Here is a 19,058-nt window from a genome sequence, read left to right as displayed (position 1 = left end):
TATATTTGGCTCTAACATGTTATCAAAGAAAGAATAAAATATGTTGAGTAACCATTTGACATTAAATATTTGGTTGAGATAAATTTCATTCTTGGAATGAAAAATACTTAAATTATGTGATGAACTTTTCCTTGACATGTCACATTATGGTGAAAAAAAATTGTGAAATACATTTTGTTGATTATATGAGCCATGCAACTTCTTTGGTTCAAATATGTGAAAGTTGTGAAAAAAAAAGAGGAGTTTACTAGTCCAATAAAATATGAGTTATGTGGCTAGCTGCACTTGGCCTGAAATTCATGTGTAAAAGCACTTAAGCAGGTTATACAAGCAAATCAGGTGTATTTACTTGAAAAAAGTTGTGGCTTGTTTTATTAAAATAAATCTTGTTGTACTTAAAAGTGTTTTTGATGCAAAATGAATAAAAAAAGACTTGTGCTATTTACTGAAATGAAAAAAAAAATTATGATTCGCTAACTCAATTTTGGAGGTTGAACTAACTATTTTAGCTTCAACTAGTGAAAAAGTGAATTGATCAATCACTTTATGTTGAGAAATTGATTTCTCTAGTTTTGAGTTATTGTGATAGCACCAAAATTTATTGGTAAAGCATAAATCATTATTATAATGTAAATTCAGACCATAAGAAGAAAACGACAATATTGTGAGATCATATTGATCAATGGTATACAAACCATAAGAAAAAAAAATACAATATTGTGAGATCATATTGATCAATAGTTTACCAATATTAATTGTGTTAACTTTATGATAATCTTGCAGATTCAAAACTAAGGCTTTAACAATAAAATGGTCTGAATCACATCAAGGGAGAGGAAGAAAGCCTATAAAAAAAGTCATTAGTCATATATGAGGAAACCCAACCTGTGGACTAGAGATTCTATAATCAGGTTCAATGAGAAGAACGAATAATATGATGACTTGGTGTGAGATGCACTATTATTTAATCCTTCCTATGACGTGAGTGCATCTTGTTCCTGTAATGATAAGTGAAGGTTGAGTGTAAGAAATTTAATGAAATTACTCTGTATCTCGTATGAGTGGGGTGTCAAAATTACAGGACCACCCTTGACAGATTTCACCTATGTGAGTATGGAAGTAGGTCGCTTCCTATGAGAATGAGGCTTATTCTAAAATACATTCATGAAAAACCGGGATAGCACATAGCCTTAATGTGCTGGATATTAAAGCTTATGTCAACACCTTGACTATTGTGTGCGGGCAGTAATACTTTATTTCCCTTAAGCAGTCATAGTTCAAGTCTGAGACCATTACTGACTCTGGAGTAAAGATTACTGTTTTACTAAGTTAAGGTTCAATGCAGAGCACACCTTCATTATGCATAATAGTCTCCCTTCAACTAAATTGATGAAGAACTCTCTTATTTGAATATTAAAATGAGTGGGAAAATGTTGGTGCATTTCATTATTAAAATAAATTAAAGTGCATGACATTAGTAGACATAAAGTGGAGAAAGTGGTGTCATTATTTTTGTAACTCACCACATTATTTTTTTTGATTTAGTGGGTACAAATTGTGGTAAAGATGACCTTTAGTTCTTGTAACTCATATTGCCATTAGTTCTTTTAACTCTCATGGCTATTAGTTCTTGTAACTTATATGACCATTAGTTGCATGTAACTTTTGTAACATTTCTTACCTACAGACCATTCATGTACTCACTTTACTACACCATATTCTTCCTATTCAATATAAGGATGAATACCTCACCTATAAATAGAGGTGGTCTTGCATGTTATTTCATGAACAAGAAAATATGATAAGTGTGAAAAATATTATAGTGTGTAGTAGTGAAAGAGAGAGTTGAGGACTCATATGATTTAAAGAGTTGGAGTTTGACTACTCATTCATGTACTCAGTTTACTACACCATATTCTTCCTATAGACCTCAGTATTGTTCCTAAACAATCAATCTAGGAAAGTAATAAATTACAACTCAATAAGAACAATACATTTAAACTGACTCATGAACTGTAAAGTTTAATCCTGTGAAACAGGTTCGTCAATCAGTTCCTTTATACTGGTAGCACTTGAATCTTCAGTCAGAATTCTCTCAATTATGAACTTTCTCAATTTGCTCGTTTTTAGCCTTTTCTCTCTCTGTAAGTGTGCAAGTTACTATGAATGATGCATCTTCTATTTAACCACAACTCTCTAAAGAGTCATTCTTTATTTCAAACTCCTCCTTTAATCAGAACTCTCTTTGCATAGAGTTCTACTTCAAGTGAGACTCCTTTATCAATTCCAACTCTTGTCTCCTTAGTATTGTAGTCAAACTCCAACTCTTTAAATCATATTATCTTCAACTCAACCACAACTTCTTCAATTTCTCATGTGATTAGTAACTTAAGTATATCAGAATTTAGCTCGCTCATTTATTCCTGACTTTAAGCAATCTTTGTCTGCATCTATCAGGGAAATCTTTCTTCTTATGATTGGACCAACTCAAGTAACATGGTCCATTCATGTGTCAGCCATCAAAAACTTCATTGATCTAACAAAGAGTCCTTCAATTAGTATGTTTCCTATCTTGCGTAGATTTCTTCAATCTGCAGAATTTTTCTCCTTCTACACATAGGACTCTTCAGGATATGCTCAGAAGTGAAACTCCTTCTTTCCATAGGACTCTTTTTGTAACTCAACTTGCTTTCCCTTTATCATCAACCGTTTGAATCAAATTCAACTTATTCAAATTAGCATATGTTTATTTCCTTGATTTTATCTGAATAAACCACTCATCTGGTTCTTGATTTCTTCCACCCTTGTCTTTAATCATCGATGATTTTGCTACAAGTTCAGCTACATGAGACAGTGTGTCTGTGAACCAGCTTGACTGACATGTTTCATATCACTTTGTCAGTTTGTCAATCATCAAAACTACACCGTAACCAACACAATGCCTCACAAAATATTGTCTCCAAGTTATATTCTACTATCTTTTTACTACTAATAGAAATTCAGCACTGCATATTTTTCTTATTTTTCTTGTGAAGCTGGGAATAAGTCAATCTGCATTCCTCCCACCCTCTATCTCTACTTATTCAAATCCAAGTTACTAAAATAGATATCCAACAATGTTAGTCCAGTTTTAGAACTTAATAGATAATTTATTTATTTATACTATATAACCCTTAATTATTAAAAATAGTCATTATTAATTATCCTTGATTAATAAATCAATAAGTTGATCTTGACTAAAGCCGTATTTGAACCTGGAGAAGACTTGAGGCAACCTTTTCACAAACAAAGTCATGAATATCAATTTCAACATGCTTGGTACAAACATCCTGAACAGGATTGAGTGCCAAATAAATACTTCTAATTTAATATTATCATAAAAGATTGTAAAGTGTGAAGAAGGAGAAACATGAAGTTTTCATAGAAGCAAATGTAACCATGTTATTTCAGCAGTTGCATGAGCAGCTACTCCGTATTCGGTCTTGACACTTATCGAGAAGCAACATTTGATTTCTTAGAAGACCAAGAAATAAGATTTTGACCAAGAAAGACACAGTGGGGTGAAGTAGATTGACGATTTAGAGGGAAACTAACTCAGTCCACATTACTGTGACATTGTAAGTTGCTAATAGAGTGACTAGAAATAAATAAATCATGATCCAAAGAACCTTACAAATAACCAAAAATTCTTTGATGGTAGTATAATGAATGGCCAAAGGATAATGCATAAATTGAGACATTTGATTAACAAAAAAAGCAATGTTTGAATAGGTAAAAGTTAAGTATTAATGGAGACCACAAACAAAACTTCTGTAAAGTGCTGAAAGAAAAAAAGGAGGAGAATCTTCGAAATGAAGTAGAGACTTAGGGGAAAGAGGAGAAGAAACTAGTTTGGAAGATAACAAATTTGCACGACTAAGAAGGTCTTTTACATACTTGGACTGACAAAGAAAATAACCCTTATTGTGAGTAACTATACAAATAAGAAGATAATAATTAACCGTACCTAAGTCTTTCATGACAAATTCTAATTTAAGAGTCTGAATTAAAGACTAAAGTAAGGAATTAGAAGAAATATTGACGAGAATATCATCAACATAGAGAAGAAGAATCGCCAAGTCTGAATTATGTTTGAAATTAAAAAAGAAGGATCATACACTCTATTTTTAAAGTCACTACTTAAAATAAAGAAAGTGAACCTATGAAACCATGCTCGAGGAGCTTATTTTAAGCCACAAAGGGCTTTGTTCAATCGATAAACATGATGAGGAGATTGTGGATAAACAAAGTCAGTAAGTTGTTTCATGTATACCAGTTTGTCAAGATTGCCATATAAAAAGGCATTCGTAATGTCTAATTGATAGACATCCCATTTCTTAGATACAACAAGGGCTAGAATAGTGCGAATGGTGGTTCGTTTCACCACAGGACTAAATATTTGACCATACTCTAATCCTTGTTTTTATTTGTAGCCTTGGGATACAAGATGAGCCTTAAAATGCTCTATAAAATCATTGGATGTTTGTTTAATATGATATACCTAATAGAAATTGTTAGTACATTTTATTATTAAAATAAATTAAAGTGCAGGACATTAGTAAACATAAAGTGTAGAAAGTGGTGTCATTATCCTTGTAACTCACCACATTGTCTTTTTGAGTTATAAGTGAGTAAAAATTGTAGTAAAGATGACCATTAGTTCTTGTAACTCATAACGCCATTAGTTCTTGTAACTCTCAAGACTATTAGTTCTTGTAACTTATATGACCATTAGTTCCATATAACTCTTGTAACATTTGTAACCTATAGACTATTCGTGTACATACTTTACTATACCATATTCTTCCTATTCAATACAAGGATGAATTCCCCACTTATAAATAGAGTTGGTCTTGCATGTTATTGCATGGACAAGGAAATACGATAAGTGTGAAAAATATTATAGTGTGTAGTAATGAAAGAGAGAGTTGAGTCAAAGAAAATATTCTAAGGCTACAACTATATTAATTATACAAAAAAGAGTTATTATATTAGTGAAAAAAGAGTAGACAAAGAAAATATTCGAAGTCTTTAACTATATTTACTATACAAAGAGAGTAAATATATGTTGAAGGAAGGTATTTTTATGGTGGAGGTTTGGACTCTTCAACTAATCCGAGTTGTTTGAGTTGTACATCGTTGGTGGGCTATTGTATCCTGAAGGGGATAAGTCAAGAGATATACTGTTGGATCGGTGTAGATTATGCCACAGTGGGCTTGAATCTCCTTAAAGAGAGTGAGATATCCACGCCTCAGCCAAGAAGAAGATTATTTTATTTTCTTTACTTTTTGTTCATTTGATTTCAACTGTAATAATTATTATAATTTGTGGTATATTACACCAATAATTTTTAAGGAGACTCATGTTTTGTTACAGTTTGAAAAATCACAGATATCAAGATGAGAGATCTCAAAAGATGGATGGCAAGAGATATACATGTACAATATCTTTCTACTCCTCAAATCAAGTAGAAGAAAGGTAAAAACATTTTTACTTGTTGCCGAGGAAAGGTAAAAAGTTACCTATTATTTTTCATGAATAAAATGATACTTTTTATGAAATTTTATTTTCTTAAAGTCTCAAAATAGTGAGGTCTAATGAAATAAAAAAAAATCACCATGACAAATGTGATTTTTGCATTTTTGAGAATGCTTTGAAAACAAAAAACTACAAGTGCATATATTAGTCTTGAAATAAATCACATGTTACTATTTGTATATATATTGATGTTTTTAGCTCTAACATGCATGTTATCAAATGAATGATAAATTGAATAATCAATTTGACATTAAATATTTGGGTGAGATAAATTTCATTTTGGGAATGAAAAATACCTAAATTATGTGATGAATCTTTCCTTGACATGTCACATTATGGTGAAAAAGAAAAATTATAAAATACATTTTATGAGCCATGTAACTTCTTTTGATTCAAATATGTGAAAGTGGTGTGATAAATAAAAAAGACGTTTACTAACCTAATAAAATATGAGATATGTGGCTAATTGTACTTGGCATGAAATTATGTAAAAGTACTTAAGCAGGTTATACAAGCAAATCAGGTATATTTACTTGAAAAAAATGTGGCTTGTTTTATTAAAATAAATCATGTTGTACTTAAAAGTGTTTGTGATATAAATGAAAAAGGAACTTGGTGTGCGCTCTGAAATGAAGAAATAAATTATGATTTGCTATCTCATTATGGAGGTTGAACTAACTATTTAAGCTTCAACTAGTGAAAAGGTGAATTGATCAATCACTTTATGTTGAGAAATTGATTTCTCTAATTTTGAGTTATTGTGATAGCACCAAAATTTATTGGTAAAGTATAAATCATAGTTATAAAGATAAATTCACACCATTAGGAGAAAAACATAATATTGTGAGATCATATTGATCAATGGTATACCAATATTAATTGTGTTAACTTTGTAATAATCTTGCAAATTCAAAACTAAGGCCTTAGCAAGAAAAAGGTCTAAAGCACATCGGGGTGGGGGGTGGGGGGGGGGGGTGGAGGAAGTCTATAAAAAAAGTCATTATTCATATATGAGGAAACACAACCTGTGGACTAGAAATCCTATAACTAGGTTCAATGGGAAGAATGAATCATAGGATGACTTGGTATGGGATGCACTATTATTTAATCCTTCCTATGATGTGAGTGCATCTTGTTCCTGTAATAATTTGTGAAGGTTGAGTCTAAGAACTCTTAATGAAATTCTGTATCTCGTATGAGTGGGGTGCCGATATTACAGGACCACTCTTGACAGATTTTACCTATGTAAGTGTGGAAGTAGGCCTCTTCCTTTGAGAACGGCGCTTATTCTCAAAAACGTTCATGAAAAATTGGGATAGAACATGGCCGTAGTGTGCTGGCTATTACAGCTTATGTCAACACTTTGATTGTTGTGTATTGGCAGTAATACTTTATTTCCCTTAAGCAGTCATAGTTCAAGTCTGAGACCACTACTGACTTTGGAGTAAATGTTACTATTTTACTAAGTGAAGGTTCAATGCAGAGCATACCTTCATTATGCATAATAGTCTCCATTCAACTAATTTGATGAAGAATTTTCTTATCTGAATATTAAAATGAGTGGGAAAATGTTAGTGCATTTTATTATTAAAATAAATTAAAGTGCATGACATTAGTAAACATAATGTGGAGAAAGCGGCGTCATTATTCTTTTAACTCACCACATTATCTTTTTGAGTCAGTGAGTACAAATTGTGGTAAAGATGACCATTAGTTTTTGTAACTCATATTGCCATTAGCTCTTGTAACTCTCATGGCTATTAGTTCTTGTAACTTATATGACCATTAGTTGCATGTAACTCTTGTAACAATCGTAGCCTATAGACTATTCGTGTACTCACTTTACTATACCATATTCTTACTATTCAATACAAGGATGAATTCCTTCCCTATAAATAGAGGTGGTTTTGTATGTTACTGCATGGACAAGGAAATATGATAAGTGTGAAAAAAACTATAGTGTGTAGTAGTAAAAGAGAGAGTTGAGATAAAGAAATATTCTAAGTCTACAACTATATTAACTATATAAAAGAGAGTTATAATATTAGTGAAAGAAAGAGTTGAGACAAAGAAAATATTCTAAGTCTTTTACTATATTCACTATACAAAGAAAGTAAATATATGTTGGAGGAAGGTGTTCTTATGGTGGAGCTTTGGACTCTTCAACTAATCCGGAGTTGTTTGAGTTGTACATCGCTGATGGGTTGTTGTATCCTGGAGGGGACAAGTCAAGAGATATACTGTTGGATCGATATAGATTATGCCGCAGTGGACTTGAATCTCCTTCAAGAGAGCGAGATATCCGCGTCTCGGTCAAGAAGATTATTTTATTTTTTTTACTTTTTGTTCATTTAATTTCAACTGTAATAATTATTGTAATTTATCGTATATTACATCAACAAAAACCAATAACACGTCGTGAGGAGGGGGTGGAACTAATCCCTAGGTATTAGCCATAAGAGCATTGTATTCATCACCATTAACACAGCTCCAATGAGAACACTTCAAAGTTTTCATAAAAGATGAAGGTTGAAATGAAAGTGTGGAGGAATGAGAAAATAGAGAACCAAAGACTCTAGGCTTGAGATACCCTGTCTCCTTATGGTTAATCATGGGGTGAGTCTTAGATTTAGAAGGTAAGGTCTGCAATTAAACTTGATAAGTAGAATTAAGAGGTAAAGAAATGTGATTAACATTTGGAGAGGCATATATATAAGGATGTTATGTTATCATGTTATCCAACTATTGATGTGGAGATTGGAGTCTGGTGTCTAGTAAGCGGAGGAAAATGAAATTAATTTGAGGTGGCTGCACAATTTGTGAGATGTAACTGGATTAAGAAAGATTGTCCAGTTGCATTGTAGTTCGATGGCTAGAGGAATTAATACTTTGATGAGTACTTTAATATTGTAAAGGAAGTTGAGATAAGGCTGGAAGTGAAGAAATTAGGAGTTACTTCTCTATTTCAAAATAATTTTATTGTTGAGATATGATATACTCTAGAAAAAGAAATTGAGATATAAATTAGTCATTTTTCCTTTTTGCCTTTTCAAACTCCAAAACATTATTGATCATGTTAATCACTCTCAATACTCACTTAAATTATCCATTTATTTCTAGTACTAAATCCAAAAAATGACTCTTAGAATAACTAAACATGTTAATTGGCAACAAATTTTGGAGGTAAAATCTTAAAATTTAGATAGAGCCAAATTGAGTCTTCTATGATTTGAGCTATTTCAATCGAGTCTTCATCGACAACATCAACAATAGGATCATGAACTTTTTCAATCAACTCTTCAAGGATAGTGTCTTGAATTTTTGCAATCGAGTCTTTCATGATCGTGTCTTGAATTATTTCAATCGAATCTTCATTAATGATAATATCGTGAACTATTTCAACCGAATCTTCAAAATCAAATTCATAATATCTCTCAACTCTCTTTCAAATTTTATTTTTCAAATCTAATATGAAGATGGATGAGAAAAGATGGGAAGATATAAAGCATCATAGTCAATGAAAATCTAAGCGACATTAATGTAAGAAACTTCCAAGAAAATTAAGTCTCTTGAAACTCAACTTAGAAAACATAATTAATGAACGGTAAAATTTGAATAAATTTTCCAACATGCATCTTGAAATAATAAGTAATTCAATTATTTGAATATTAAAAAATACCTCAATAATTCAATTATTTTGGAATAGATAAAGTAAAATAAATTGCGGTGCATGATCAGATGTGGGAGAAGAATTTTCAGCTTTAATTGGAGATAAAAATCATGTACACCTTTGAAAATTCATATCCTCAAAATTAGGAGAAACAATAGAAGATAAAAGGAGTATGAATATCAAGAAGGAAGTTTAAATACAATAGAAGATCTAGATTGCGATGAAATTAAGTCGAGAAGATAAGGATAAGGAAAAAAATTCTCATCGAACCTAATGTTGGGAAAGATAGGGGCACTATGAAAGAGCCCGACAGAGTAGCAGCAGAAGAATACCCAAGTCTAAACTTTTCCTCTCAATTTGAACCAAGAGGAGACAAGCAAATCCAAGAAAAATAAAATAATATGGCAGAAAATAAATCACCACACAAATACGATAAAGCAAGAATAAAATGAAGAACAAGAGACATTAATTTTACGTGGAAAACCCTTCGATGTGAAGAGTAAAAAACCACGGTATCAAACTTTAACCATAATCACCAAATAGTTACAATATTGTTCTCCAAAATGGACACCAACAAGTGTCAAACAACAAGCAACAATACATAAACCACAACACCAAAAACTAGAGAATAAAAGTAGTGAAAGCACCAATATGCAGCTACTGTTCGAGAATGAAGAATAGAAGCTACAAACCATCGAATCTATCTCCGTCAGTTCCTAATTAAATATTGAGATGAGAAAAACAAGCTGTCCAAAAATCAGCTCAATCAGACCAGAATCGAAGTGGGAATTGTAATTTGAAGTTGCCAACTATGGTTGAAATTTGGGGTGCGAAAATTTGCATTATTTTTCTCTCTTTGATTGTTGAAAAACTCTTTTTGTGATAGTGAATAAGACCTAAAAAATATCAATATATATGCCCCATAGTAATTATGGAAAAAAGTGGGTTGGTCCAAATTGGGCTTCATTTATCCACATAGGAAGGGAAAAAAATCCAATAACCCAACAATTCTCCCCCTCCCAACTATATGGAGGAGACCGCCATCCTGGAGATCATGCAACAATCTTCAAACTTCCCTTTTGTCAAAGCTTTAGTCATCATGTTGGAACCATTATCATCCTTAAACAACTTAGAATCCAACACATCCCGAACCATTGGTATCTCACATCAATATGTTTAGGCCGACCATGAAATGTAGAATTCTTGCCAAGATGTATAGCAGTTTGACTGTCGCAATGAAGAACAACCTCTCTTGAGCAACACCAAGTTCCCCCGAGAATCTCTTCATCCAAAATAATTCTTTACAATCTTCAACGGCTGTAATAAGCTCAGCTTCTATAGTAGATAGAGCAACACATTTTTGCAACTAGATTGCCAAGACACAACTCCCTCTGTAAAAGTAACCAAATACCCTGAAGTAGACTTGCGAGTATCAATATTAGGACTGTGCAAAAACCGAACCGACCGATAAACTGAATCGATAAAAATGTTATTGGGTTATTGGGTTAACGGTTTTTTATTGGTTTTATAAAAAAATTTATTGGGTAAACGGTTCGGTATCGAATTTAGCTTATTGGGTTATCGGTTAAACCGATAACCCAATAAGGATACACTAAGTTACTGTTTTATCCCTATTTATGCAATATATTTAAATCTCTATCTCTCTCTTTTTCTCTATCTCTCTCTCTCTCTCTCTCTTTCTCTATCTATCTCTCTCTCTTTCTCTCTCTCTCTCTCTCTATATATATCTATCTATCTATCTATCTATCTATCTATCTATCTATCTCTCTCTATATATATATATGTGTGTGTGTGTATGTATATAGATTATATGCACTACTAATTCATAATTCAGTGATTGACCAAGTATTAGCCTATTTAGGACAACAAAGGCACAGTATAAAGTTCGGCTATTATCGTAATAAAAAGCTTAAAGCATTTATAACTTCCAACAATTATGATTCAACTTTTTTCCTAACTAACATTCAGTTCAAGTTTGAAGATTCTTGTAAACTAAAATGCATTGTGTAGGTTTTGGCGGTAATTTAGATTTTATTTTTTTATGTTAGTTGTTACTATTTCTATTTTATAAGTATTTTCTTATTGGTTAAACCGAAAACCGAACCGTTAAGGACCAAAAACCAATAAGAAAATATCTTATTGGTTGGTTATTGGTTTTACATATTTAAAAATCAAAAATCGATAAACCGAGCCAATAACACGTAAAATCGAATCGAACCGACCGATGCACACCCCTAATCAACATCACCGGATATATCTGAATCAGTATAACCACAAAGAATAGGCTTCCCTATACCAAAACACAAACTCAGACTAGAAGTTCTACAAAGATATCTCATAATCCACTTCACAGCATTCCAATGTTCTCTTCCCGGATTAAAAATAAAACGGCTAACAATACCAACAACATGAGAAAGATACGGTCTTGTGCAAACCATTGCATACATCAAACTACCAACGACTGAAGTATAAGGAACTTTCTCCATATCATCCTTCTCATCATCACTAGAAGGACACTACTTCATGCTCAATTTGAAGTGCATAGCTAAAGGAGTACTGACAACCTTAGCCTTATCCATGTTGAACCTTTGAAGTACTTTCTGAATGTACTTCTCTTATGATAACCACAACTTCTTGGCCTTCCTATTACAAACAATCTGCATGCCAAGAATCTGCCTTGCTGGTCCTAAGTCTTTTATAGAAAAAGACTTACTCCACTCTTGCTTCAACTTTTGAATCTTGCAAGCATTATGACCAACAACAAGCATGTCATCAACATAAAGCAACACAAGAATAAAGTCACCATCAGAGGATTTTTACACAAAAATACAATGGTCTGAGGTAGTCTTCTTGAAGCCTTACTGACTCATAAAGGAACCAAACTTCCTGTACCACTGCCTAGGAGCTTGTTTCAAACCATACAAGTTCTTCTTCAATTTGCAAACATAATTCTCTTTTTTCCTTGACTTCAAAACCTTTGGGTTGCTCCATATAAATTTCTTCATCTAAGTTACCATGGAGAAAAATAGTTTTAACATCCATTTGCTCAACCTCTAAATCTAGACTTGCAGCTAAGACTAGAACCACACGAACGGATGACATCTTCACAACTGGAGAGAATAGCTCATCAAAATCAACTCTCTTTTTTCTGGTTAAATCCCTTCACAACTAATCTAGCTTTATACCATGGAACTGGGTTACCATCTTCATGCTTCACCCAAAAAATCCACATGTTTTTCAAAACTTTTTTATCTTTAGGTAGCTTAACCAAATCAAAGGTACGATTATCATGCAATGATTTAATTTCATCTTCCATAGCATCAAACCACTTTTCTTTTTCTTCACTTTCCATGGGCTCATCAAGACTCTCAGGTTCTCCCCCGTCAGTCAAGAGTTTATACTCACTGGAAGAATAATGAGATGAAGGTATTCTCTCTCTAGTAGATCGTCTGAGAGAACTCTCTGGAACATCAAGAACTGGTTGCTGATCAACTATATCAACTTGCACTGGAGCATCAACAACATCATACTGGTCATTCTAAACATTAACATCATCTTCATTATCAACTTGATTTTCATTATCATGAAAAATTTTTTTTGAAGCAATAGTCAAAGGAACTGGATCAATATCAACTAGGCTCTCACTACTTTGAGAATCAACCTTCTCATCTTTGTCAAAATCTTCAATTGTTTGGTCTTCAAAGAACACAACATCACGGCTTCTAACAAGTTTCTTCTCAACTGGATCATAGAAACGATAGCTAAATTCATCTTGACCCTAACCAATGAAGATACACTGCCTAGTTTTAACATCCAACTTTGACCTTTCATCCTTAGGAACATGCACAAAATATTTACACCCAAAGACTCTAAGATAATCATAAAAAATATTCTTACCAGACCAAACTCTGTCAGGGACATCACCATCCAAAGCAACAGCAGGAGATAAATTGATAACATAAGCAACAGTATTAAGTGCTTCTGCCTAAAAGAAATCTGGCAGCTTAGCATCCGAAAGAATACATCTCACCACCATTATCTGAGCGGATGCATTTCACTTTCCTCCCTGTTTGCCTCTCAACCAAGGCCTGAGAATCCTTGAACACATCAAGTACTTGATCTTTGGACTTCAAAGAAAATACCCAGAGTTTGCGAGAATGATCATCAATAAAAGTCACAAAGTAAAGTGCACCACCATGAGACCTTGCTTTAAAAGGACCACACAAATTAGAATGTACCAACTCCAGCAAATCAATCTTTCTTAAAGGCAAATGACTCTGAAAAGAAACTATTTTCTATTTACTGGCTAAGCAATGAACACACTTCTTCAACTTTGATTGTTTTACTCCAGAAAGCAAATTTTTCTTATCCAAACTATCAATCTCCTTCTCACTCATATGACTCAACCTTCTATGCCACAACTCTAATGAAGTATCATTCCCCACCAAGTTTATCAAGCCTTTAGAAGTAGAGCCCTAAACTATGTACAAGTTAGATAACTTGTCACCTTGAGCCACAATCATCGAACCTCTAGTAAGCTTTCACTGGCCAGCACTAAGGGCGTTAACATAACCTCTATCATCAAGGTTTCCTATAAAAATCAAATTTAGGCAAACACCTGGAGCATGCTTGACATTATTCAGAACTAGTTTGGAACCATTGTTACTTTCCAAAAAAATAGTGCCAATGCCAAGTACTTTAACTTCATCATTATTGCCCATTTTCAGCATCCCAAAATTACCTGGAGTATAAGAAGAAAATAATTCCTTCTTTGGCATAACATGAGAAGTAGCACCAGAATCCACAAATCAGCTAAACTCATCACGAACAAGATTAATGACATTCTCACCACAAGCAACAAGAAGATCATCACATCAACAACTGCAACACGATTTTCATTATCACCTTCGTTCTTTTGTCGTCTCATATCTCTCTTATGCTTGTAACAATATTTCATGATATGCCCTTTTTGTTGCAATAGTCACATGTAACATTCTTCAATTTGGACCTCGACTTGCTTCTACTTTTATCTCTATCATTCGAACCTTTAGATTTGTTTCTCCCCTTTTCTTCAGTAATCAAAACATCAGAGTGTGAAGATGAAGAAGATGAGGCCTGAGATCTTCTTCTCATCTCTTCATTCAAGACACCACTCTTAACATATTCCATAGTTATAATACACCAGGAGCAGAATTAGTCAAAGAAACTCGAAGAGTTTCCCAAGAGTCGGACAGAGTATTAAGAAGCCAAGGTCCCTGAATTTCTTCATCGAACTTTACACCCGTTCAGGATAGCTGGTCAAGGACACCCTAAAAGTTATTTATATGATCAGAAATAGGACTGCCCTCTTTATACCTGATATTCATCAATTTCTTAAGCAGAAACAACTTGTTATTGCCAGATTTTGAAGCATAAAGTGTCTCAATCTTGTCCCACAAACTTCTGGCATGTGTCTCATTCACAATATGATTTCTAATATTATCTTCAACCCATTGTCCAATATAGCCACAAACCTATAGGTGCTCAAATTTTCAATCCTCATCTGTCATGGATTGAGGTTTCGTAGACGCAAACACAGGTAAAATGCATTTTCTTGATAAAAAGAAGATCTTTCATCTTGCCTTTCCAAGTGTGATAGTTACTACCATTCAAATATACCATCTTGATTATGTTTGCTTCCATCGTTCAAATCAACAATCAATAACAACCAACGCTCTGATACCACTTTGTTGGGAAAGATAGGGGCACTACGAAAGAGCCCAATAGGGTAGCAGCGGAAGAATACTCAAGTCTAAACTTTCCCTCTCAATTTGAACCAAGAGGAGACAAGAAAAATAAAATAATATGGCAAAAAATAAATCACCACAAAAATACGATAAGGCAATAATAAAACGAAGAACAAGAGACACCAATTTACGTGGAACACCCTTCAGTGTAAGAGTAAAAAATCACAGGACCAAACTTCCACTATAATCACCAAAGAGTTACAATATTGTTCTCCAAAACGGCCACCAAACAAGTGCCAAACAACAAGCAACAATACATAAACGACAACACCAAAAACTAGAGAATAAAAGGAGTGAAAACACCAAAATGTAGCTACTGTTTGAAAATAAAGAACAAAATCTACAGGCCACCAAATCCACCTCCGCCAGTTCCTAATCAAAGATTGAGATGAGAGAAACAAGCTGTCCAAAAATCAGCTCAATCAGACAAGAAACAAAGTGGAAATCGTAATTTGAAGTTACCAACTGTGGCTGAAATTTGGGGTGCGAAAATCTGCACTATTTTTCTCTCTTTGGCTGGTGAAAAACTCTTTTTGTGATAGTGAATAAGACCTAAAAATGATCAATATATGTCCCTAGTAATAGGCCTATGAAAAAAAGTGGATTGGTCCAAATTGGGCTTCATTTATCCACATAGAAAGGGAAAAAGACCCAATAACCCAACACCTAACATGCCTAGAGATAAATACTTTGTCGGTTGTAGTATCAAAACATTTGTATCCTTTGTAGTTGGAAGGATAACCAAGAAAGACGTAATATTTTGAATGATGACTCAATAGTTTGGAGAATATTTACACAAATTGGGATAACATGAACAACCAAAAGCATTGCACTGTTTGGGGCTCAACTAAATTTCACCCAATATTTGGTATTTATATTGGGTCCAACTACATTTGAATTTGCGCATTGCATAGTTTTTCATTTAAAAAAGCTCAAACCCGAGACCTTTAGTAATTAAGAGTGGACGCTGAATCCAACCATGGCACCACTACCCTTGTTGGTAGTTTAAGTTACTTGAATGTCAATTAGACAGAGACATTTTTGTAAAAGTGAAAATTAAGTATATTGAGAAGAGCTACTAGCTGGCTGCCTGGCTAGATAACCATTTGGAACTTATCCAATTAGAGGGACACAAGGAAAAAAGATGTGCAATTTGCAACTTCCTTTTTTGGGAAGCAAAGCTTAATTAGAAGTACATACAATAATAATTAACGGGGAAGAAAAAGGAGCTGGTCAAATATCCACATGGCTTCCATTATTCCATAACTGGCGTTATAATTAGAGTACACTTACAACTTGTTGAGATTGAAAGCAACATGTTAGTTTAGTTTAAAACTTTAAATGTTATACATAACTAGTGTAAATAATGTTTAATGTCAAATTAGGCATTAGATCTAACTCACAGATCAACGGTTAATTCAATAAGAGGATGATTGCTCGTCTTATTTCTCACACGATCCGGGATGTCAACATCAGGCCTAATAGACTTGACTATGATATCATGCCAAATTAAGCTTTGAAGAGAATTTTCTAAACATTATAAGGAATCTAGGATTCTCGTCCTTCAAGATTCATCTCATTCATCATTTTACACTATAAAGTTATCCAAATAATATCTACAGAAAAGCCTCCTTAAGATATGAGATCTAAAATGAAAATATGGTATGTTGCTTGTTATAACACTTATGAAATTAATTTTTTTCACACGATGACGTGTATATTACTTGTCAAAAAAACTTCTCCAGTTGAATATATAATGCACACGAGGAATCACTCTTATTCAACAGAATAATTAGCTGGCAAAATATTATTTTTTCATAAATAAATCACATCCTTTAGCTATATATACATGCCTAAGATATATCCAAAGATTTCATATCTTCTCCTTTATCATGAAATTATTTCCTATGTCATCCTCTAGGTTCTACCTTTTTCACTTTTGTTTTCTCCTCATCACATCCACTAGTTTATCAAAATCCAATTTCCAACCTAAAACTTTATTCCTTTTAGTCAAAAAAGATCCATCCAGCCTACAATACATTACAAAAATTCACCAAAGAACACCTCTTGTCCCTCTTAAACTTGCCATCCATATTGGTGGTGAAAGCCTATGGGTGGATTGTGAAAATGGCTACAAAAGCTCAACGTACAACCCCGCTCGTTGCAATTCGAGGCAATGTAGTCTTGCTAGGTCAACATCCTGTGGAAATTGTTATGGAAATAACACAACACGACCAGGTTGCAACAACAACGCGTGTTATAACGTTGTTACAAGTCCTAATAGCTATACTGATGGTGAAATCGCGGACGATGTTTTATCAATCCAATCAATTAATGGATCAATTCCAGGCCCTATTGCAACTGTGCCAAATTTTATCTTTAGTTGTGCTGCGTCCAATTTGACACAAAATTTAGGCAAAAATGTTAAGGGAATGGTTGGTTTTGGCCAGCAGAGTCCAGTATCATTTGCTACTCAACTTGCATCAAATTTTAAATTCAGCAGACAATTCGCCATTTGTTTGAGCTCATCAACTAAACGAAATGGCGTAATTTTCATCGGCCATAGCCCTTATTTCATTAGCCTTGCATATGATGCATCGCGAGATCTAATCTACACACCTATAATCACCCAACCGCGTTATTTTACCATAACCTACCCACATTATGTACGTATCAATCGCGCTTCCCCAGAATATTACATTCAAGTTTCTTCCGTTAGAATTAACGGAAAAAATTTGCGATTAAATAAGACGTTACTCACCTTGGATGAAAATGAAGAAGGTGGAACGAGAATCAGCACGGCCATTCCTTATACTGAATTGGAGGCTTCTATTTACGATGTTGTAAGTAAAAGTTTTGTGAGTGAAATGTCGAAAGAGGTGAAAAAAGTACCTGCAGTGCAACCTTTTAAAACATGTTTCAACTCGACATATATTGGCATGTCACGACTAGGTTACAATGCACCTGAAATTAACCTCGTATTCCAGAAGGCAAACGTTTATTGGACGATTATTGGAGCGAATTCGTTAATAAAAGTTAGTAACGATGTTATATGTCTAGCATTTGTTGAAAGGAAAAAAGTATCAGGACAAGCAATTGTTATTGGTGGGTATCAAATGCAGGACAACCTTGTTGAATTTGATCTTGCAAGAAGCAGAATTGGTTTTAGTAACTCACTTTTTTTCCATCAAACTATGTGTTCAAATCACAATTATGCTTAGAAAATTGATATGTTGCTCGGACTCTTCAAAGATGTTGACTGGTGTGTATTGAATCCTACAATTGTAGTATATTTTTGGAGGATCCGATACGTGTGTGGCGATATTTTTAGAGAGGAAAATTGTCATTTGTGTTTCTTGTTGACTTAATTAATGATGTGAAAAAGGCTTGCTGACTAATTAAGGAAAGGGGTCATATTACTTCTCTGTATATATTTCTTATTCAATAATCTTCATATGTAGTTGCAATCTTCAATTAATGATGTCAAGATGCTAACTCAATAAGCTAATATTGTGATAGTATTTGCCATGTGAAGTTGAAGGTCGTCGTATTCTTTTATCAAATAAAATTGTATTAAATCTATTACTATGATGTGTATATACACTTTGTATACCCGTGTGTTGGGTACTATGTAGTTTTGATGATTGACAAACTGACACATGAATGAAACATGTTACTTGAGTTGGTCCCCGCATAGGAAAGCAGATTTCCAGTTTTACTGATAGATGCCGACAAGATTACTTAAAGACAAGAATGAATAAGCAAGCCTAATTCTGATATACTCAAGCTACTGATCATATGGGGAATATAACAAGTTGAATTTGATTCAAACACTTAATGATAAGGAAAAGCAATTTGAGTTGAAAAAGGAGTCCTACGTGAAGAAAGAGTTTCACTTCTGAGTATATCTTGAAGAGTCCTATGTGTGGGAAGAGAAAGATTCTAATAAATAAACATGTTCTGATTTAAAAGAGTTGGAGTTTTACTACAACACTAAGGAAAC

At 33.5% G+C, this 19,058-nt stretch overlaps 1 protein-coding gene across 1 annotated transcript; it reads left to right on the top strand.

The window, feature by feature from the left end:
- Positions 1-16,685: 16,685 nt before the first annotated feature.
- On the top strand, positions 16,686-18,618 carry LOC107856078 (probable aspartic proteinase GIP2). Its single transcript, XM_016701070.2, has one exon. The coding sequence runs from the start codon at positions 16,948-16,950 to the stop codon at positions 18,274-18,276; it is 1,329 nt and encodes a 442-aa protein (XP_016556556.1). The 5' UTR covers positions 16,686-16,947; the 3' UTR covers positions 18,277-18,618.
- The last annotated feature ends 440 nt before the right edge of the window (positions 18,619-19,058 follow it).

The sequence above is a fragment of the Capsicum annuum genome, chromosome 1, assembly GCF_002878395.1.
Source record: "Capsicum annuum cultivar UCD-10X-F1 chromosome 1, UCD10Xv1.1, whole genome shotgun sequence".
Taxonomy (NCBI): Eukaryota; Viridiplantae; Streptophyta; class Magnoliopsida; order Solanales; family Solanaceae; genus Capsicum; species Capsicum annuum.
Note: the sequence above shows the minus strand (reverse complement) of the source record. Positions and strands in the feature narration are given on the sequence as shown.

Coding starts and splice junctions, on each gene's coding strand:
- LOC107856078 (XM_016701070.2), top strand. CDS start 16,948: ATGAAATTATTTCCTATGTCATCCTCTAGGTTCTACCTTTTTCACTTT.